This window comes from Thunnus albacares, chromosome 3, assembly GCF_914725855.1.
Source record: "Thunnus albacares chromosome 3, fThuAlb1.1, whole genome shotgun sequence".
Taxonomy (NCBI): Eukaryota; Metazoa; Chordata; class Actinopteri; order Scombriformes; family Scombridae; genus Thunnus; species Thunnus albacares.
In genome coordinates, this window is record NC_058108.1 from 4,859,268 (window position 1) to 4,883,177 (window position 23,910).

The 23,910-nt window shown below is 42.4% G+C and overlaps 1 protein-coding gene across 2 annotated transcripts in view; it reads left to right on the forward strand.

The window, feature by feature from the left end:
* mxi1 (max interactor 1, dimerization protein) overlaps nucleotides 1–13,022 on the forward strand; it is a 31,598-nt gene extending 18,576 nt beyond the window's left edge. For both annotated transcript variants that reach the window (XM_044345921.1, XM_044345922.1), the window contains exons 4-6: nucleotides 8,211–8,325; nucleotides 9,821–10,019; nucleotides 10,673–13,022. In XM_044345921.1, the coding sequence (XP_044201856.1) occupies nucleotides 8,211–8,325; nucleotides 9,821–10,019; nucleotides 10,673–10,836 (478 nt within the window). In that variant the 3' untranslated portion in view covers nucleotides 10,837–13,022. The remainder of the gene's footprint in view (nucleotides 1–8,210; nucleotides 8,326–9,820; nucleotides 10,020–10,672) is intronic.
* The last annotated feature ends 10,888 nt before the right edge of the window (nucleotides 13,023–23,910 follow it).

A 23,910-nucleotide genomic window follows, 5' to 3' on the forward strand; every position in this document is an offset into this window, starting at 1 on the left:
CCATTTATAGCTCAGATAATAAAGCTGTAGTTGGCTAAAGCACATATGGCCAGTTTTGCAGCCAGGCTGTTGGCTCTTTGATGACTGTTCCAGCAGTCAACCTAGTGAGTGGTAGTTTCCCTCTATTAAAAAACCCCATTCAGTCAGGTGCCACTGTCTGTATGGGTAAACATGTGACCTTGGGTGCAACTCGACAGCAGTCATGTGAGAGCAGGAGGGAGAGAATGATCCCCCCGCCCCTTCATGAAAGAGAGAATAAGAGAAAGACAGAGGGGGTGTAAAAAAAAAAAAAAAAAAAAAGCAGAGCATCCTAGAAGAGGCATCCTTAGCATAAAAAAACAACCCTGCTCATTGTGTTAACTCAGCTAGCCAGTAAACAAAGGTAGTGGGCAAACACAGAGAATGCTGTGTGTTCATGTAGTCGATTGTGTTTGTGTAACGTTATATCGCTCATGCGTATTGGCGTGATGTTAATGCACGTTTTAGGTGTATTTACATTATTCAATTCATTTGAAAATTAAGCTAAAAGTAACAGCTTCACTTCATTGTATTTCACAGCTAGTGAAACAAAATTAGCCGTACCTTTCCCCTCTGCATGTATATTGTATGTCACCATCTGCAGAGTATGGATCGGTGTGCCACATGCTCACATGCTCCTCCACTATGTATGATCTGAGAGAAAGAGCTTTACATGTGATTTGCCTAGGCGACCGGTCTGGACCATTTAAACAACCAGCAATCTCACGCTTGCTATTTTTAACCGTGAAATAATGGGGTTGGAATGTTTTGGAAAATAATGCTCTCAAAGCAGAAAAAGAAAGAAAAAAAAAAAAACATCTGTGCCCACATTTTCTGTGTTTGATTTAATTGCCTTTCTCTCCATAGTGAGATAATTTACCCATGATTCGATGTAGCGCTCAGTGGACGTGGCTTAGTCTGCTTTAAATGAGGCTTTGCATTACAAAATACTCTAATCATTCCTATAATCTTTGACATCACTGTGAATCATGATTTGCGGCCGCTTTAAATGAGCCTCGACACAGGAGAAGTAGTAAGGCAGAAGAGGAACAATAGAGCTCCCTCGCAAAGTCAAGTTCTTTTTTTTTTTCCCCCTTCTCTAAGAAGGCCTGTGTAATGATGTCTTAATTTCCTTTCGCATGTCAATTTAGGAGATTTACCGCTGAGACGGTCATTGCTGATGTGTAATTAGTGTAATAACTGGGTGAAGGGTCAGATTTCCTCTCCCTCCGCATGTATTAGAAGTAGGTCAAATCGTCAGTGTGTGTGTGTGTGTGTGTGTGTTAAATGGGTTTGAGGGAGTGGGGGATTTGCCAAAGAGAAGTGTATTGACTGGTATCTGGGCTGGAAATCTGACCCTCCCCTTTAAGAGCACGTCCAGTAATTATGTCAGACATCTTGGATGGCCTGAGAAGTTATCCATTATTTATGTATTCACAAGTTTGGAATCTAGGGCAGCCATACTTTTTTTTTTTTTTTCTCTCTCTCTCTGTCGCTCGAGCCTCGACTAACGGTGTTGGTTCCAGAGGACTTTGAATAAAAAATAAGCAGAAACTTGGGTTGCTTTGTCAGTGCTGTTTTGCAGCTGCTCTTGTTTTCTGAAAAGACAGAAAAAAGAAAAAAAAAAAAATACACAGTTCTGTCCGTGTCACTCTTCAGGCCCAGGTGTTCTTTTATTGCCATTTATTTCATTCACAGACAAAGAACACTTTCATGAATATGCATTTTTTCCTTTTTTTTCTACTAACTACAATTCCCTCTCAATACTCACTGCCTGCAGGAAACTTTCTGAATGACTGCCAGATTATCTACTTAGCCATAATGCTCTGTATTCAAATGACCTGAGACCTGAAATGCACCTGAGCAAGTAAAATGATGATTTGAGACCAAAATGGTTTCAGCAACTCCGGGACTTGTGGCATATTTCTGCGCTACCACAAAAATGTGGCAAATTACCGATAATGGATTAAAAATGTGACGGCTTAGTTTGAGACATAATAGTTGGTCATGAGACAAGTCCCGGTTTTGTTTTATTACTCGCTCTCGTTTAAATGTCAGTAATATTAAAAAAAAAGAAGTTCCTGTGTTTTTAAAAGGTCTAATATCCAGTTTATCACCTTAATAAACAAAGCAATCTCCATATTTTTTTATAGGCTGAGGATGTGTTCATGTCTTTACACAGCTGGGTTTTCCTTTCAGACTCCTGATCACAGTATCCTCACACTTCTCTCTCTCATATTATCCCTCCGGAGTCAGTGGAATATTTTCATACCACTAGATCGCTGATTGCTCTTGTCATCCCGATGATGTGGGAATTACAGCTTGTGGCTGAGGAACATTTAAAGGAGTATTTGTCTGTCGGTGCATATCTGACACTTGTTTTTGACTAGAGATGTCAGATATCTGAATATGTGTATGTACACACTGCGGTGTGTATGCCCTTCTCCTTCAGCCCACCCAAAGGGACATGCACTCTGCATATGTGTGCGTGCGCATGGAAGATACAAGGACGAGGGAGGTGAGTGCAGAGCTGTTGTTCTCTGCACTGACAAAAGAGATGTACATATGATGTGCGTAGGTTCTGTGAGAGCTGTGGTGGGCAGCTCTGCCATACCAATAGGGAGAGCTTCAAAGTGCTCCTTTAAAAAGGACTCTGCTTCAATCACGTTGGAGGCAGTTTTGACGCATTTCAAGACTAAGCGAGGCAGCTATAGTGGAAGGGAGAGCAGTGCAGCAGTGATGACAAATTTTGTTTTAATATAAATGCTCATCTATTTCTAATCATGATTTTACTTGGTTAATCACTTCTCTGTGTTTCAAATGTAATTACATACAGTATTGTAATCACATTTCAGGTGTTATTTGGCCTTAGGAATGAGCTTTGTATTTGAATAAAACTGAATTGAAGTAACGAAATAAGACCTTAAGTTGTAGGATTCAAGGGGGGGGGGCAGGGTGTTCACATGATTCACGGGGAGTCAGGATGAGGAGGAAAGGTGTGGTGCAGTGACCCGGGACTGGCTGGCTGCTCGCTCACATGTCAAAGCCAAAAGGCAGAGCTGCCTGCCTGTGTACCCATCTGGGGCCCATCAGGAACACAAGCCACGGGAACATACACACAAGCGTGAAGAGACACACATGCACACACACACACACACACTGTAGAGTGGAAGCGCCCCGTTGTCTCAGGGGGAAAGGGAAGGCCGGCTGTGTCCGTGGTGAGCCTGCAAGTCATGCGTTTGGGATACAATATGAGAGTGTGTGTACATGAGTGTGATGGAGGATTTTCTGTACCTGAATTCTGGCAATTGAAAAAAATCAATTTACTTTTTTTGTTCATTTGGGGCCCATTGCAACCAATTTTTATGACTCAAAGGTCCGGTGTGTAGGATTTAATGGCATCCAGCGGGACAGACTTGGCAGAAATGGAATATAATATTGAAAGGTATGTTTTAATTAGTGTATAATCCCATGAAAATAAGAGTGATTGTGTTTTACCTTAGAACGAGCCATTTATATCTACATAGGAAGCGAGTCCTCTTCCACAGAGCCTGCCATGTGGCACCGCCATTTTTCTCTAGTAGCCCAGAATAGACAAACCAAACACTGGCTCTAGAGAGAGACTTTTTTTTTTTCGTGAGTTTTCGTGACTACCATAGGTTCTTTTACACGCTTGTAAGGGGAGGGTGAGGGGAGGGCTATCTGCAACCTCAACGCTAGATGCAACTAAATCTTACATACAGCTCCTTTAATAATAAATGCAGTGTATGTGCTCAAACACATGCTAGGCTTTCAGTACGAACACTTGTTTTATTTAAAATTACGGGTGGACAATATAGACAAAGTTTATGATGACAAATGCTCAGAAGGCATATATAACTATCATGAATCACCTACAGATGCCCACAAGGGACAATAATCATGATGAACTGCAAAAAGGTGGACAGCTAATTTTCAGCAGGAGTGGAAAAAAATGACAATATACAAACAAATGAAGATTTAGTCGTGTTGCAGAAGTATTGCAGAATTGCACAATTTGTAATGACGGAACCAAACGATTGCTGTACAGTTATCTATGTTCATTAATGCACCTGTGCCCGGTATCCCTAAAACACATCATCCCTTGCTTTAAATTCCAAAATAAATTCATAATTGCTGAACCGAACCACCATTAATCGTGACCTCGGCGTGGAGGAGCAGCAGCAGCATCACTAACAAGTGAAAACTAAAAGCTCCTGTCCGTACAGCTCCTTTTATAAATGCTGTTACAAGCTGCACACATCTGCTCTGCAGGTTTCAGGTAACTCCCATCAACTGATGTGAGAACAGCAACTGCTTTAGATGCAGTTTCTTTTTGAATAGCCAGTTACATTATAAATCAAACTATATTAAGGCTCCTGTCCACACAAGCCTCACAACCAGAGGCTGCATGGGATTTCAAAAGCAGCTGTTTGCTAAGGTGTACCCACAAGACAGCAAACAACAAAAAAAACAAATGCTTTTATATTTGCTTACATTCCCAGGAATCTCCCTTCACTGAGTACAAGGAAAAACAAGGCTTTTCTGCCTGTGTTGTTCTTCTTGTCAGTGAGGGATTTGATATCCCTGCTGTGCGTGACAGTTTGGAGCACAGGTCCTGGTAGCAACTGGCCACGTGTTATGTAATCCGCCACAGATGGAGAGTTCCCTATTCTGGCAACCTACAGCTAGCCATGCCATTCATTACACACTGGAGATCTCTGAAATCTTATGTTTTTTTTGTAATGCTAATCAACTACTAAATTAACTATAAACAGGCTGAAAATCCGGTGATCACTCCTCTCAGTGGAGCAGTGTAACCCCTGATGAAACAGATCAGAGCCACATCAGCCCCTTTAACACTAACCTGCTCACACTGACTGTGAGCCAGTGACTCTGTCTTAACCAGTCCTTAGCTGTAGCAGCTGAGGACATACAGTTTTGTGCTGCGGAGTAAATCCATAGCTGTTTATATAACTAGCGCCAGTCTTTTCTAAGAACTCGGAGGGGGGGGGGGGGGGAAACATTAGGCACTGTTGCCGGTTGCTGCGTTACGTGGCTACAAGAGGGCGGAGGCAAAGAGAGATTCTGGCTGCAGCACGCAGGTATTTATGGTCACAAGCCGCCACTCATATTGTAAGCTGCAAATGGCTTAAACGCTTTGGCTGTGGGTCTACATGATAAACAAGCCTTTTCAGGGATTAGAGAGCTGTGTAGGGGGCATCATCGGTAGCCAGGAGCTCATGACCTTTAACCCCTCGGTAGACGTTTAGAGATAGTGCTGGCGGTAGAAACTACCATGATAAACCTGTCTCTGCCATTAATTTTGTCTCTCAGAATGATTTTTTTTGGAAATCTCCCTACTGAGAATAAGAGTTCTAGTTTGACTTGTCCAATGTGATGGCCATCAATTACACAACAGAACACACTCTCTCTTCTCCCTCCCTCTCACAGTCACACACTGTTCCTCCGTCCCTCCCTCCGGTGCTTTTTGTGGCTTCTTTGCTGACTGTAGTTATCATCGTGTTCCGCAGAAGAGCACGGCATGCAACCAGAGATTAGAGATGGACGCCACACAGACGTCTCACATCATGCCTGCCTATCAATATGAGGCACAGCGAGGGTGTTTGAAGGCAACATGCTGCCAACCAGCAGCTTGTGTTGCTATAACAAGAGATCACACCGTATATAAGGTAGCTGTGAACCAGGACTCAGGGCGCTGAAAGAGGTGACAGCAGGGCCAGACTCCATCTCCGCCTCCTCATCACAATCATATGGGTGTGGAAGGGTGTTTATGGTTTCACACTGACTTGGCAAAAAGTGGTGATTCAGCAGCCCGACAACAAGCGACGCCTCACACCGCACTCACTAATAGAAGTCTTAGTGTTAAGAACCATAATGTGATATTTTGGTTTTAGCCACCGCTAGAAGTGTGGTGATACTGTGTGCGGTCAGCGTACCCCCGCTTCCTCCTGGATCTGTCATGTCAGTGGGTCAGAGAGGAGGGAGGGTGGAAGAAGGACAGGAGTGGTTGTAAGTGAGGGTTATCTGGTTGTCTGCTGAGATAACCATTTCAATCTGGATGGGAGTGGAGGAGAGGAGACCTTGGTGTCTGGAGTTTGTGAAGTCGACGCCTCACAGGCCAGACAGACAGACGGACAGACAGACAAGTCCGTACATGATCGGTGTGTCCTGCTCTGCCCTCGCAGCCCTCTTCATCAGGCAGTCCATACCCATGTGTTGAAAAGTGTATTTGTGGCTGTGGAACAAGTGAAGTATGTGCTTGCACAATACTGCATGTATGTGTAGTATACAGTCGTAGTTTTAAGATCGCTCATGGGAAAGTAATGTGAAATCATATTTGTGTCAGCTACAGCTGCACAATCAATAATTTATCAGCATATCAGCAATGTTTAAACGTTCCATGTCATTTGCAGTAAAACACATGGAGTCCCTTGTTTCCACATCTTGATCTAGTAATAATTATGATTATAGTGTTGAACAAAATGTTCACAAGTGGAATCACTGAGACACTCTGTGTAGTATGTCCTAGACATCTCCCAGGTGGAGCTGCATGTATCTCCCCAGGCTGCTGTGAAAGAGAAGAATGAGATTAATTGCTATCTGATATCTGCTTACGTGTGTGGTGTGTGTGTGTGTGTGTGTGTGTGTGTGTGTGTGTGTGTGTGTGTGTGTGTGTGTGGGGGGGGTGAAGCGGTGTGGTTGGGGTTCACGTGAGACAGGTACAGATAGACATTTCACAGATAAAGAGCAAAGGTGAGCTCAGCTCAGTTCTCTGAATAGAACTCATTACATAGACAGATGACCTGAGCCAGACTGATAGTCATCATGCTAACCCCCCAGACTGAAAACGTGTGTGTGTGTGTGTCTTGTGACTTCCAAACTTTTAGCACCACAGATAGAATCAGGGCGCTTCCTCGTTCACTCGACAAGCACTCGCCTTAGTTTAAGCACACACTCACGCATACTGCACGGGTGTAATGGCTCGCTCTCGTGTTCTTATCAGCACTGTCCATGCATAGCTTAACCTCCCTTCCACACACACACACACACACACACACACACACACAGACAGACAGACAGATACACTCTAGCCAGCACTCACACGTCTCCACCAGTCTTAAAGCAGCAGAGCGTAGCAGAGAGCAGTCTTGCCCATCAAAGTTGTTGCTGTGAATTCCCACTCTGGTCCCCTGGGCTTGTCCTCTGGGTTCTCCCAGAGATAGTTCCTGAGCCCGGGTCGCTCCGTTGAGTCCACTGACTCTTAATGTCTCTCTACTGATCCCTTCAGGCTAGCTGAAAGGGCAGCTCCTGCTAATGGAGCGCTGATTGTGTTATAGCCATAATTATCTCTCTTTACCTCTCAACTCGGGGCCATTAGCAGGATAGATAGTACCCGGGGCCTGTCTCCAGTCACAGAATTAGGGACTGTCAGGATGATGGAATGTACGAGCTGAGCGGGGTCCAGGAAATGCCATTACACCTTTCCTCCCTGCTCCCCCACGCCTATCAGCTAAGACTTGTTGTTTGTAATGTAGTCAAGAGGGGTAACTAAAGCTGGGTGCAAGAAATACCAGCAAAGGATTACGTATCGTCTCGAGGCTTACATGAGACATGAACCATATGTAACCTGTTGTGGTACTTTGTCGAACTATAAGCCGGGGATTTACAACATATGAGCTCGGCCTGTAGCTGGTGGATTCTCACAAAGCAAGAAAACGGGTGTGTCTTACTGAGCATACAACCCAACATGACAGAATGCTGCTCTTAGCATGTTAGAAATCATCACAGTTGTAAATGAGTTGTTTTCAATGGACGGCAGGCGGAAAGTCATAAATAGCTTGACAGCCAGAAAAATGCCACCAGTTAACATAAAGAGGAAAAGAAACCTGAGGTGTGTTTAAAGCGTTTTAGGGAGAACTTCTCTAAAATTACACAAACTGGTTTGTGACTATTGTACTGGTTCAAATTACTACAGCAGTTGGACAAGTCTACTCTGAGTAACTTCCCATCAGCCTGTGCAACTTCCCAGGTGCTATTGAGCAAGACACTTAACTACCAGCGTGTGATGCATTTCACATTTTGCTGGCCAGGCCTCAGCCTTACCCTACCGTACACTGACTAATCATCCTGTTTCTCTCTTCCTTTTGCAGACGAGCTCACCTGCGGCTGTGTCTCGAGCGGTTGAAGGCCCTTATACCCCTGGGACCCGACTGCAACCGCCACACCACCCTGGGCCTGCTCAACAAAGCCAAAGCACACATAAAGGTAAAGATAACCAACCCGGACACACACATCAACCACAGGCAGGAAAAAGAATTCAAGTAGACCGGGGACGGCATGAGAAATTCATATGACCCCCCAAGAAATAAAAATGATAATGATGATACACACATGAAGTATCTTACAGCAACAAAACTCTGCAAAGAGAAAATCAAACAACAATCTTCTTCTTAAATGACAAGCGAAGGGGGTGACGTATTGATGCAGAAGCATTCAGATAAAATAAATCCCTGCTTTGTTTCGGCCTTTGACACTAGATTCACTCTTAATACGTAATTCATTTGTGCTGGAACATATGGAACATATGTTTCGGGATGAAACAGATTTCATCGACTGTGCACGTTCACATATACTTTGATCGACTCGCTGTTTTTATCACAACACCAGTAAGAATCCTGTGAGTTAATGAATGGAGCAACGTAAAGCAAAATCTGTTATTCTGGTCCAATAAGCTGCCTCTAATTTTTCAGTGGATACATGATTTGTAGAGTTTGCCCTTAATTTTATATTAAAAAAAATAATCCTCCATACATAAATCAATCTAAATGTTTGACAAAATTTGTTCTACATCATTATAAAAAAAATGGCTGATATAAAACAAACCTCAGCCAAAATGAACAAGCGTTCAGCTGGTCACTGGCGATCATTTCCCTGCCTGATAATCGAGGTTTGAGAAGCGTATAAAACGTTAAGACATCCCGCTTCACGCTTTTCCGTCCACTTTAAAAACAGGCATGTGACTGCCTGAGATTGAGCAGTCTGCATGTGAAAAGCCTGGCGTAGCGTGCATTCACATAACAGAGAGGAGAAGCATAAAGCCGATATTGTTGTTGTGCCCCCCCCCCATCCCCTCCCCCTCCCTCCCTCCCTCCCTTCTACTACCACCACCACCACTCTGCACTTCTGCTGCTGTCAACTTGAGTCTCTCCGTCGCTTATTGATGGCCTATTGTTTTTGTCCGTCGCCGGGAGTCACGCTCGTCACTGTCGGCGACCGTGACATAAGGCTACAAGGTTAGAGCACAAACACGGCTGTATCGGCCCCTGCCACGGCCCTCGCTTATATTGTAACGACACAGTGTGTAAACACAGGCAGCGAGTAAAGTAGTCGACACGCTTGTAAACAAGGCAGGTGAGAGAAGATTATTTAGGCGGTTCAGAGCTGGCAGGATGGAAAAATTCCAGGCACACGATAAGTTTAGTGTCTGAATGCTGCGCCTGGTGTGTTTTGTTTTGCGCGATTGTAATCTGACAGACTTTTTGATATGAGAGGAATTTCCTTACAGACTAACATCTATCTCCTCACCACTACATCATCTTTAGCACTGTTGTTCTTCCAGTTTTCCTTCCCTCACTCTCAGCTCTAATCTGCACCCAACCACTGCTCTCTTATCTATCGCATCTAGTTTTTCTCTACACCTAAGAATGTACACACAGTTAATTTTTTCCTCACCCTCTGTCTCTCTCTTTCCCCTGACTAGAAACTTGAAGATGCGGACAGGAAGAGCCAGTACCAGCTGGAGTCTCTGGAGCGCGAGCAGAGGCACCTCCAGCGCCAACTGGAGCTGCTAAGGGGAGGCAGTGGTGCTGCAGCCCAGAGCAGCCCAGGGGAGGGGGAGAGGATACGCATGGACAGCGTAGGTTCCACCCTCTGCTCCGATCGCTCCGACTCTGACCAAGGTGAGTTAGGCGACGGTCTTTAACCAGGATTTTAATTAAGGGACTACACGGTGATCAAACCTTGCAGCTGCTGTCTGGCCGGACATTGAGGTTGGACTGGTCAGTGCCCCTCTGGGACTGTATGTGAAGTTCGGTGTGGACAAAAATGATCATCATAGGTTTCCCAGATAGAAGATTTAAATGCAAATGTTTCCTAAAGGGCTTAAACGTAAACTTTGGTTACTTGAAGCAATCAGCAGCCAAATGTAAAGGCTAGTTTTTATCATGTCGGCCTGACTTTAATTTCATCTCCTTCCTACAGAATTGTTTACATAGACTGCTAAAAAATAAAAGCATAACGACTGATTATAGAACTAAATGGTTTGACGTTGAGACAACACATTATATGTTTAATCCATACCCCATATTACTCTGTCAATACTGTATTTTCCACAGAAGTCATGAAGGCAGTTGATGTACTAGGGCGCCACAAAGCAAATATTAAATTGAAATTCATCATTTTATTTGACCTACTGCCACAAATGTACTTAACACAATCTGTTTCTTAGTAGTCACAATAATAGAGATTCTTGTGAGAGAAAAATGTTTAATTCCCCTTTCTTCTCTTTCCTTTCACCCTCTCTCTCCGCCCGTCTCCGCGTGCTCGGCTGCAGAGGAGATTGAAGTGGACGTGGAAAGCACGGAGTTCTCCCATGGAGAGCTGGACAGTGTGAGCACGGCCAGCACCAGCGACCTGGACGACCACAGCAGCCTGCAGAGCATGGCCAGCGACGAGGGCTACTCCTCCTGCAGTGTCAAACTTGCCTTCTCCTCCTAGAGCCCCCTGCACCATCAACACCACCACGACCTCCCTGCCAAACCCACCCGCCCTCCTGTTTGTTTATCTGTTTCTCAGCCATGCCTACAGACGTACATCCACGCACCTCCACCGACGGCCACGCTCCCAGCTAACGGCGTTCCCGTCGCTCCTGCCTCTCAGCAGCGCCTCCTTCCCCTCCTCACCTCCACGCTGCTGTTGGAGGAACTCTGAGCAGAACTTTGAGCCGCCCCGACCAACCAACACTGACAGCAGGGACCCGAACACAGTGATGTCAGACTGCCAATTGGTTGTAATCTTCATTTAAAGGGAGATCAGAGATTTGGTTGATAAGAAAAATATGTATCATCTTGATTTTTAAACCCATACAACTGTGAAGGAAGGTGGTCACACACTTATAGCCACGATGCAAGAATAGTTTATTAAGTTACCGACATTTCGACATGACAGCCTTCTTCAGGTTTAGACTGTCACGTCAAAATGTTGGTAACTTAATAAACTATTCTTGCGTCGTGGCTACGTGTGTGCAGCTACCTTCCTTCATGCGTGTACTTTCATCGTGGTCAGCACCTCTCCAACACTCCTCTCCCATCTTGTAAAACCAAACAATTGAAATGAATGATTGATTTTACTTACTTTATTTCCCTGAACTGTCAGATATCTGAATTTTTAAAGATACACAACCCCAAATTTGACCCAAAATGCACTCAAATTCATATAATATCGAAATAATTTAGAGTTTCTGTTCAGTTCTCTCTTTTATGTGTGTGTATGTGTATGTGTGTGTGTGTGTGTGTGTGTGTGTGTGTGTGTGTGTGTGAGAGGGTCTTGAGCTGATCCTGCTGTGTATTCAGTTTTAACGTTCTGGTGTCGGGCCTGGATAAACAGGAGCACATCTAATCTGGACATCAATGAACACTTTGGGTGAACTTTGCCATATCATCTCAGCTCGGCCCTGATAAAAGTCCCCTCTGCCCCGAATTTAATCTCATCCTATTGTTTTTTCATTACCTCCGCTCGACACTGCAGAAGCTTGGACACTCGAACTGGTGCTATTGTGAAACAAACCAACGGGGAAGCAGATCAGATCCACCGCCACTACGCTTTTAAAGCAAACAAAGTGTGTCTGCCGTGGTTTCCAACCAAGCACAGAGGAAAAAAACAACCACAGAAATGGAGGGGAAAAAAACATTCCTGTCGAATGTGGGTGCTCAGTGCATTTAAAGAGTGGAAATTGTAACGTGTGTGTGTTTTGTTTTCTTTCCCGTCGACAAGCAGCTACAACAAGCTATCCTGCACTTGCCTACTTTAGAGCTGTCCATAGAAACAGCACAAAACAAGACATTAAAAAAAAAAACGATAACAGCAACAATGAAAACGTCCACAAACAACAAACTTTGGAATAGATGTCCATCCTCTTTCCAGCAGTAACAAGCAATAACTCTTGTAGTCATTTTTGTCTCGTCAGTTCTTCTCCCTAAACACACATGTGTGTGACCGTCCAAAAAAGCAAAATTTAACTTTTCTTGGGGTTTTTTTGTACATACAAATAGCTTAATAAATTTAAGTTAAAAAGGAGTTTAAAGGGGACCTATTATGCTCATTTCCAGCTCTATATTTTTATTCTGGGACTCCATTAGAGTAGGTTTGCATCATTAACAGTTCAAAAAACTCCTTGTTTATTTTGTACTGGCCCTTTATGCAGCCCCCTAGTTCAGCCTCTGTCTCTAACAGGCAGTCTTAGCTCCTGTCTCTTTAAGACCCCCACTCTGTTCTGATTGGCCAGCTTTCCAGAAGCCTGCTGAGGGGCAGCTGTATTGTGTTATGTTAAGTTACCAATGATGTAAACCCAACATTTCCTGCTTTATTGCTTCTAATTGAAAGCTTTTAAATTACTAAATAATGGGAGACTTTTATTGTGAAGAATTTACAGGAAATTAAACGTGTTTCTCACTGAATTAGCGGAGCTTAGTAAGCAGTGATAAAAACCCATCACATATGGAGATATTTGGAGCTCTTTGTTCAGCGGATCAGTTAGAAATAATGCAGGGAGGAATAGTACAAGCAGAAACAGCCACAGTGATGACGATGTTTGACGAAGAGCTACAGATAGCCAGCACACCTCCAATAGGCAAACTCCTTATTTTACTTTGTGTAAAGAAAAACGACTACCCCAAAAACAATGGGAAAAATGCCATAATGTTAGCAGAGCAGAGCAGTGAACTTGTGCACTTTGTGTGGAGCAGATGACCATATAAAGAAATCCGTCACAAACCGACATCGGCTCAGGCTGAAAGTAGAAAAAACTGTTGGAAACTGAGCGTTCAGAGCAGTCTAAAGCCGGTGCTTTTTGCTCACAGGGATTACTTTTACATACGTTTACCTCATTATTTGACACTTAGGCCATGTATAATATGAACATCTGATATTGTAACATTATATATGACAGAAAATAAGGAAAAGCATAATAGGTCCCCTTTTAAAAAAAGGTAGAGCTCATGGATAGAACTATTGAATCTGTTGCTGTTTGACCTGTGTTTATTGTGCATTTTAAATTCAATTTTTGGGAAACTTTTGTCACCTTCAGAGCGGCAGTGGATGTGGCATGGACACTGTTACTTTGTTCAGTTTGCTGGTTGAAAATTTTAAAAAGTTACTAATTCTGTTGCTGCCCTGAGAAGGAAAAGAAAAGTTATTCTTCAGTGTGATTTAAAAAAATGATAGAACAACATCCCACCTGGCTGCGGGGAAGCAACCCATTAGGACTTCTGTTGGAGATTATGGAGTTTGTTTGGCACTCTTTTTATTTATTACACATTCCACTAGCAGTCAGGTGAACTCTGGAGGACAAGTCTGAAGTGTGGCGAAAAGAAACGGGTTGTATGATGTCAATGTTAGCCATCCCAACTCCACTGGCATTAAGAATTGCACTTCAACCACAGTTCTCTTTATTTTATTTTATTTTATTTTTTCTTTTCCACTGTCATTTTCAGCTCTCAACATCGCCCTTTTAAATATTTATTTCTCAATCCCTCAAACAACACAAGTGACGGGGGGAAAAAAAGTTAACTTATTTTGGTTCTGTCTTATTTTACTTCTTCTTTTTGATGCTTATTCCTCATTCCTTATTTTAAGAAATTGTATATTTTATGGGTTATTGTTTTGTTTGTTTGTTTTTGAGGGGGGGGGGGGGGTGGGGGAAAAGAAAATGTAGCCATTTTTTGTTTTGATTTTTTCTGATGTTTTATTCAATGGACACTTGAAATGTAATTGGCCCCTAAGCTGCTCCTAGTGCTGAGCCTCGCCTGTTTAGAGTCACCAGCCTTGTCCGGAGCTAACCCCCCCCCCCTCCCCCCTCCAGCACCCGCTCCCACACTATGTCAGTGACGATAAATACAAATGTAAAACAACTGGATAGGCTGGTAAACAAAATGGCTGAACCGCCACTTCCCTCCATGCCCAGCCTGCTGATACAAGCCGAAACACTCGCAACATTCCAGTTGTTTTTGCGTCTGTGTCGAGGAAGGGGGGGGTGGTGGGGGGGTGGTTTGTCTCTGCACAAGGCTTATCGATAGCCAAGACTTTAATGGCAAATATTGAGCCGGCTACTACACACAAAAAAGGGGTCTAACACTCCACTTTTCTCTATTAGGAGGATTGTAGTCTCTATTAGACTTGTGTTTTAGATGACAAAATGTGTCTTACATTTGCAAGGCCTCCGACTGAGGATTTAAAGAAAAAAAAAAAAAAAAAAGAACAAATCCTTTTGGTTTCTATGAAGGACATCATTAAGGTGTAGAGTTTTGACATGTAAGCTCTTTAAGGAGCCCTGTTGAGGTTGTTGGACTTGGCACTGAATCAGAAAGTCACCACAGTGGTGCTCGATCATAAAAACAGAAATGCCAAAACCACCTCAGAACACCTCAGTGTCCTCTCGCTCTCTCTCTCTTTCTCTCTCTCTCTCTCTCGCTCTGAGGGACAGTTTACATTTATTCTGCCCCCGTTTAAGTTATTAACCTTCATCGTCTCTTTGTTTCTCTTTTTCTTCTTCTTCATATGTTGGTTTTATGAACCGGCATCGCCGATGAGAAAAAAAAGGTCCCATGTTTGACGACAAATAAATTTCACTCCTTGTTCAAACCTGGGTCAGACATTTCTAACCTTCTCGGAGTACAAAATATTTTGAGGTTGAACGCCTCGGGGCAATTTTTAAAGTGTGAATCACTGACTTTCCTTTTCTGAGAAATTCTCTGGCACAAATTGTATTGTCTCTGATCTTGTGTTCCAGGGAGGGATAAAACGAACTATAAGAACTGATTTTACTGAAGCCAGGTCTGTCCTTTCCTATGTGAGTGTATGTATGATGTGTGTGTGTGTGTGTGTGTGTGTGTGTGTGAGCGCTCCATGTTCGCACTAAGCCTGAGCTTTAGAAACGCTCCTGATCCATGACTAGTCTGCACCGATCTCAGTTTCCCACTCGCTCATTTACTTGGTAAATATCAGACGTCTGGAGAGTATTTGTCATAAAAAAAAGACACTGAAAGTTACCTGATCACAGCTTGTTGAACCAGAAGTGAGTTCAGTGCAGTCCAGATTTGGATCAGCCTAGGTTAGATGGGAGTTTCTGGCTATGCTGCAAATACAAAACATTATCATATCTTCATAAGCTGGTATTTACCTCTGTGTTTAAGGTTTAAACATACAATCTCGAGTGTGTGTGGTTAACTTTCTTGTTGAGTTCCAGTTTTGCAGCTTGGCCAGAAGTGTACCAGTCTGCAGGAAAGTGTAAGTTGCAGTGTTTTTGTAAACCACACTCCGCTCTGGTATCGGCCTCTCCAGGAGGTCGACTTGAGGAGAAACAGGTCCATGAGGTCAAGTTAACCCAACAAATCGAGCAGTCCCATGTAGGGAGTCCTCCTGTTGTTCTGAACCTGTGGCCATCCTTTGTAAAACATGCACTCTGATGAAGACTCTAGCCGTGTAAGTTGAAGAGGCAATACTTACAATAAAAACACCAAGATTTTCAAACCTGAACGACTAAACTGGCTTGTTTATACCGTGCGATGTCTCGGCGCTGAATGTACAATAAAGTAATGACTCACACTGATAAAGACATGAAGGTTATCAATGAAAAAGTACTTTGAGGTCAAGCTTTAATATTTGCTGTCATGTTATCTGTTATCCAAATGATGAGTTATAAAAAAAAATGTGTCAAACCAACAATGAATTAAGGTTTTCTTTCATGCTGCAAGAGTGATTTTTTCCTTTTTAAAAGTAAATATATAATAAAGCACCCCTTAAATAGATCAGAAGATGATTATAAGCAGTAGAGGGAAGAAAAGCAATTGTTTTTTTGTTTTTTTTTATGAAATACTAGAAATTTTTACCTCTTCAAGCTTATAAATATGACTCAAGTTAAGCAATGTGAGAAACAATAATGACAGTTTGAGCACATATGTAAACTGTGACGAGGGGTCACAAGTAAATAAGGCCGCATTTAAAAGGTCTCAAACCTAAAAAAGTTAGGAGCCAATCAATATGTATCACTGTACGGATGCAGTAGATGACTTTTTACTAAGAGCTGCTAAAGAATTTAGTTTGAATTCACCTGGAAAATGTTTCATAATGATCGAAATCTTTAGCATTCTTGATCTTGGAAAAAGTAGTTTGACTAAAGGAAAAAAATACTGACTCAAGTTCCACTAACTAGCTTTTTCCTGAACTTTCAACCACGTCACTGTCGTCATAAGCGGGAAATTGACCATTGATCATTTCCTTTTTCCAATAACAGCAACAGTAAAATAACCTAAAAATGTTTTAAGAATGTGATGTCAAATTTCAGGAAACTATGTGCAGTTTTCACTTATTTGAAAAATAAATCATCGTATTTGGATGGTGAACACCTCCTCTAAATAACTGCAACGATCCTCACTAATACTTTCATCACGTCAATCATTTCATCAAACAGACCATTTGTCAGAATTGTGTATCCAGCGTGTTAGAGTCTCTCCTGCAGTCTGCACGTGCCATAGATCTGTTGAAGATCACATGACATCTGTGTGATTAAAGCAGTCTTGTGGGGAGAGTTAGTTTTTTTTTTTTTTCTTTGACAGAGCACATGAGCGTTCACCACATGTAATATTCTTCTCAAGTGATCACAGCTCGTGAAAAATGGTTAAGAGGTTCGACCTCCCAAGTTGTACAAAACCACCGTGTTACACCGCATGATGTTCCCTTAGTGTCATAAAGAGTTTACTATAACCTCACTAAATATAATCTGCACACTGCAAAGATAAATAACCAAACAGTTAAGCAAACATTTCACATCCCAAAGTAAAAATTAATATGTGTTGAAATGGGCACAAAATTGTTAAGGGTGTTTTAGTAAATTAGTAAAAGACAGTCTCTTTATTTGCAGGTTCATGTCTTTGGTTTAATGATTTACATTATACGGGTAATTTAGATTATGACCTCAAATATAAAGACAAAGGTCATGCATCAAGCTTATGTTTATGTCCTGTTACTAAGAGACAGAACGTCCTTCCCTCTCTAGTCTCCAAAGCTGTTGGACTTTTATTGTCAGAGGGAACATCATTATAAAGCCATTTTGTTGACTGTGCATCAGCTGTGGGAGGCAGTCAGACTCCATGCTGGCTTGTTTATCACTGAGCATCATATGCAGTGAAATGCTGCCACCTAGAGGACAAAAACAGCTAGTGGTTGACCTGATAACTCAACTCGACCTTGTTATCACAGAAATCAGGTTTTAAAAACGTTTATTTTGTACTGAGTGTCATAATGTGATGCTAAATACCAGACTATAATTATTCTCATGTTCTCATTTTTAAATCTTCTTCTGCATCTCAGTAAAAGTAAAACATGCTCAACTTAGTTTGCTGTTTTAATGTGTTTAAATAAAACAAAATGAATAAACCCAACATTTAAAACAAATACTAAATACCTCTCTGAGGTGACATCACCACCTCCAAACTGTGTTACTGTGACAAAACACAGCACAAACCACTAGGAGGCACAAGACGCCTGGAAATGATCTCTGTCAGACTGTTTATAGTGCCTCCACTGTCTGTTCTGTCACCACTAACTGAGTGTGTTTATATGGTATCAGTATGCTGACAGAAATCTGCTGAACCATGTCTGCACGCTCTAATGTTGTTTTATTAAACCACCATGTCAATGATTTATCTTCTCTCTGAAATTCTTTCAGGCTTCGCAGGTGCAAAGATTTCCACTCAGTCAATCTTCACATACATGCAAATGAGATCAGATGTGATAATACAGAGTGTTTGTTATCCTTTGGCACTATGTTCACACTGCAGAGAACTGCAACCAGAACTTATTTTTTTCCTTCATACGTGATCATTTGTTTTGTTGTTTGTTTGAATGGCAGTGTAAAACAGAAACTAAACATGTTTAATTTTATATCGTAAATTTGATTTGGATCCATTTCATATGTGACCTCAGTCTGAACATTTCAAAAAGCCTACAGAGCATTACAGCATAACAAGAAGAGAAGAAGAGACCATAAGAGAACGTAGCTGCAATGTTCAACATAAAGAACATCCAAACTAAAGACTGAATGGCTGGAAAATGTGACCATTTTACAACATGTACATGTTCAAAAATCACTTGCACACCTGTGTAGTCTTTGTCACGGGTGCGTTGATGAAGTAGACACATACTAAAAAGAGGAAGGGACACGTGCACGCTGTCTTCACTCGCTCGGTCAACGACCTTCTTCTGGTGCATGATATACCAAGTTGATCTTTATTGAGCAAGTGAAGACAGTGTGTGGGTGTCCCTTCCTCTTTCTAATGAAAACTAATGAAAATAATGAATCATGGTGGTCTGACACTGAAAAACAAAAAGCAAAGAGTCTTTAACCTTATTAATGAAAGCTGGTGTGAAATAGTATCAAGATGCGCGAAAAGCCTTCTGACCGTCTGAATAACTGAACGCTACGAGTGGTCAGTCGTCTTGGTGTTTATTTTATTGCACCACTAGGCTGCACAAAAGCACTGCAGATCTTCAACATCCTGAATAAACCGTGACATCACAGAGCCTGTGTGTGTGAGAGTGAGAACAGCACGGCTTCAAATATTTTCAGTGATGAGCAGGACTGTGACGTTGTGTTTTTACAATCCTTGTGTCTGTTCTCTGAAAATCAGACCGAAGAACGAGGGTGACCGAAAGAATTCTCTTCGACATGAAACTATAAGTCAGGAAATAAGATGAAGCGTGAGTACAGCCATCAACACTAAAAAAGAGAAAGATCTGTGTTCTGTGTCACACGATTCACCTACACTTCACTCTGAAATATGAAAGGAATCCCAGTGAGCCTTGTCTGACTGTCATCATTCTTCAGAAGAAGAAAACCCACACAAACTTTTCCAAGGAGATACTGATCACTCCTGTCATAATGATGATTATTTCCCCGGAAAGTACTGTAAGAGACACATGGAGAGAAAGTCCATGTCTCATTGTTCATGAGTTCTCAGTAAATTGACGTAGGCAACGATAACATTCCAGAAAACACCCGTATAGGCTAGCAATCAACACACTAGATTAAAGCTACAGGGGACTCATACATTTGGAACTAATTATTGGTTAATTGTGTTTGTCATCTTGCCATCAGCTCTTAGAAACGTAATGATAATTGCTGTTTTTAGGAAACCGAGCTGTAGTATCAACAATAGCTATCTGTGTGGTTTTATTGTATAACACTGGACTCTCAGCCATGTAGAGAAGACTTTCACAGCTCACACAGTCTGTGCTGCACTTAAATCTACGCCGGACGCTAAAACGGCTCTAAATGGACGCTGCATCAGATTTCACAGACTCCCATCGTGTGACGCAGCAGGTGTTTTAGTGGCACTTTGTGGTGGAAACCGGCCATCCAGAGAGGAAATCATTATTTACATCTGGCTGAGACATCAGGTGAAAGCGGTGATCTGTTGTCGCTGATAGTGTAGCGAGGAAAAGGAACGAGAACAGATTCAGGTTTAACATTATATAAACATGCAGCAAATATACGAGAAACATAGATGTTGAACATCTAACAGCACTGAATTGTCCGCAGCATGTGTTTGTGAGTAAAAATAGAAATGTTGGGTTGTACTTCAGTCAAGGTCACCTATATCTCCTTGATGAGAGTAACACCAGAATTTGAGTCCTGTAGATAGTCTGAAAATGATTTTAGGCCAATTTGGACAGGCTTCTAAAAATACTGACCTGCTCCTCGTTGCTTGGCTTTAATTAAAGCTCATATAGAGCCACTGACAGATGAAGGTCCTTGGGATTCTTTTGGTCAGGTGTGTGTGTGTGTGAATCTCACCTAACTGAAATTGCTGCTTATGTGTGCAAACAGTGAAAGTAGACTATGCTGCCTAATTAAAATGTTTCTGGCATGTTTTTGGTTTCCTGAATTGAAATAAGAGAGACAGACTGTCGGCGGACTCTGTTGACTGTTGAGGAATGTCACATGAGGAGCTCTGCTCTGCTTTCACTCCCTTCGTGACTCATACTCTGGATCTCATCTCCATATAGTAGTTGTTGTTGTTTTTCAACCCCCTCTCCCTTCCCCTTGCAGAGAAGCAAATCCATGCAACCAATTACTGCGCTGATAGTCAGATGGTGGGAGTCCACGGGGGAATATGAGGAGGTAAAATGAAGCAGGCCAGTGGGGCTGAGTGTGCGGCGTGGGGTGGGGTTCCTCCAGTGATGCGCATGAGTCATCATCCCCACGGCGACTGAGCTTCTGACATCAGAGCAGCCTTATCAGAGGAGGAGAGCAATTCCCCGCAAATGTCCTTCACTCCTAATGGATGAGGGAGGCGTTTGGGGAAGGGGAGGGGGGCGGGGGGGGAGCACACAGCACAACAAATTATGCATCATGTCTCTGAGGAGACTGGCGGCATGTTGTCAAGACCTGAGGTGTGTTGTAATTCTAAAAGGAGGAGGCAGGTGTGTGTGTGTGTGTGTGTGTGTGTGTGTATCAGCGTGACGGACAGAGAGTGTAATTGTAGTTGCAGGGAGAAGGGCTGGTTTGGAGGCCGGTCGACGTCATGCGCTGACCAGGCTCCAGGGAACCCAGTCATAACAAACCCCCTCTCTCTCTCTCTCTGTCTCTCTCTGTCTGTCTCTCTGTCTCTCTGTCTGTGGGGTTAGTCACGCTGTTAGGATGAGAAGACCCAGCAGGCACATGGGTCCCTCCCTCACCTCACGTAGTCCAGTCTTTTCAGTCCTCAGCGAGGACAATATGAAAAGCCTGAATGGAAATTTTATCAAGAGGTTTCAGCACTTGCAGCACCTTGTTTGCCAGTTGCAGTTTCAAGTAGCTAATCCAGTCGAATGACAAGAGGTTTTGACACGTGTGTATTTGAATAGATTTCTCCAAAGCAGCTCAGAAGTAAGAGAAGACCATTTATCACTGAGACAGAAACCGCATACATTTGCAGCTGCTGTTAGGCTTCGACACACTTTTCTGCCCAGAAACTAATTCTGTGACCCAAAGTGTGACTGACACATGTTAATACTAATGTGCAGTAGACAGCAGACATGTCACTTATTTTTATTTTTTCTGCTGTTTTTGTTTTTTTTTATTTAGTCTACAGGAAGTAGTCCCTCTTCCTTATGTTCCACACAGTTTTTTCTGTCTCGTGTCGCTCGGACGGCCATCGTGTACAGACAGTGTTATCTGTATTTCTTGAATAAATGTGACTTCTGTAATTGGAGCATCTGTTAGAGTGTTTAGGGAGGTGAGGAGTGGCTTAATAACACTTGTTCCTGTATCCCATAAATATACTTCCTGTTGAGCAGGTGGAGAAGCCCGAGGAGACGGACTGGAGGCAGGTGGACTGTTAGTACGGCAAGCTGTTGTCTTACTTTGAAGGGAAGCTGGAGAGTATATACGGCACATAAATCATCTAGATGCAAATTCAGTGACATTTGGTGATAAAGCATGTGATTATAATGTATTACAACTATGAGAATTATAATACACTATGACCCTTGCCAAAAAAAATGTCAGCGAGTGACCAACAGTCATGTAGTATTATGATACTTGACCTTATGAGTCATTATAAAATGCTTTGTAATGTGTCATGATTATTGTTATAAAGCATTGCGAATATTTATGAGTGCTTATAACTATAATTATACAGTACTATAAGCAGATTATAACACATTATAAGTCATGGGTGTCATAGAAAGTGTTACCGCAAATTCCTTTTCCTGTTCCTCCAGTTTATTTGCACCTTCATACATTCACTAATCTCCTTTATTACAAGCACAGAAGCTCCAGGCCCTGGACTGTTAGCTCTGCTAATACCTTATTACTTTCAAGCCTGTGGAGTCATCCAGGCCTTGCAAGAAGCAGCTGTCACTTCTACTTGCAAGAAGTAGAAGTGACAGCTGCTTCCACGTTATCATTGAAAACCCATCTGAACCTCATTTCAACCGGGATTGTGGCTGGTGGGAAGAAAAAAAAAAATTGGATCACTCACCAATTTAATACCCCAACAGAAATGATCATACATCACTTCCTTGACACGGAGTCTTTATCAACACCAAGACTTGTAAGTGACTGTGAGAAGCACCATCACTAGGTTTCAGCACAGAAGGAGCATGTTGAATGTCTGAGATGCACTGCATGCTTTCAGCTGTGTAAACACACATTATTCACATGATTAAACTTCCTTCAAACCTTGCAGAGATACTGTTATTATGTTAGCTATGCTTACTGCCCTGGAAATGAAAGATTTTTTTTTTTAAGAGCAGGTTTTAAAAACTTTCAAACATGTTGGATTTTGATGTTCACTTGCATTCTTAGTAATGGAGAACTCTGTTTGTGTTTGTTTGTGCTTATTTTTCACCATTTTTGCCTTTTTTTATTTGACAGATGACCGTAGAGATTGAAAGGAAACACAGAGTGCAACAAAAGTCCCCAGCCTGAATTGAACCTGGGGCTTTGATATTACATGATACAGTCTGTGTCTTAGTCCTTTAGGTCACAGAGATTTCCCCCAAACTATCTCAGTTTCTGTGTGCGCTGCTTCTGACAGGAAGTAGGACGAATAAAGTGAAACACACAAAGAAATCCAGCAAATCCAGTAGTTACTGTAGCTTTACACACTTTGTAGCCTCACATGAATTTGCCTATTTGATACGATTCCCATGATGTTGAACTTAAACAAGAAAAATTCAAGCTACAATATGAGACTTTTCGACATTCAACTACATGAATATATCAGTATAAGTGTGTTTTAAGGTGTGGTGTTAGATGAGCCAGCATTACATTACATTACATAAACTTGAGGCCTCATATTGTGGTTAAAATGTGGTTTGAAAGCCTTTATTATTACATTATCTTTAAAAGCAAGTTACCACAGCTTCAGAACAGATGCTTATCAAGGAAAGTGACACATGGTGTGGCGAACACATGTCAGTAAGGAGGACAGGGCTCAATGTGAAAAGTTGCACTATAGTTTACCGCACAGTATGTTCTTTGTTTCATACATCTGGCCATCACGTCAAAGCCAGACTTTGAGTTTCTTCTTGTGAGATCTCCGTCTGTGTTTTACATGAGTTAAATGTGTGGACTTCTAATGCAAAGAAATGCAGCAGCAGCGTGTCAAGATGGTTACAGACGGAGACAAACAAGAGGTTCATATATGACTAATAACCAGCATGCGCTACCTCCCTGTCTGCCTCACAGCGTGACAGTTGGACAGTCATGACGAATCTCGTCCCTGTGTTGTTAAGTAGGAAGGTCTTTGTCTGCTTCCCCGCCACCCTCTCTCTGTTTTTTTGCTGAGCACCATCTCTTCAGATGTGTTTGCTGCAAAATGGGAAGTAGCACTTTGCTGATGGAGTGACATGTCATTTCCACTGTCCTTCTCTACACACACACACACACACACACGCGTTTACATACAGTTGAGAGCGACTACTGACACATGTAGGTGACACACATACACACACACACTTCCATTGCGCTGACTCGGTCACGATGTCACTCGCCACACAGACAGGCTGCCCTTGTTCAACACTCAAGGT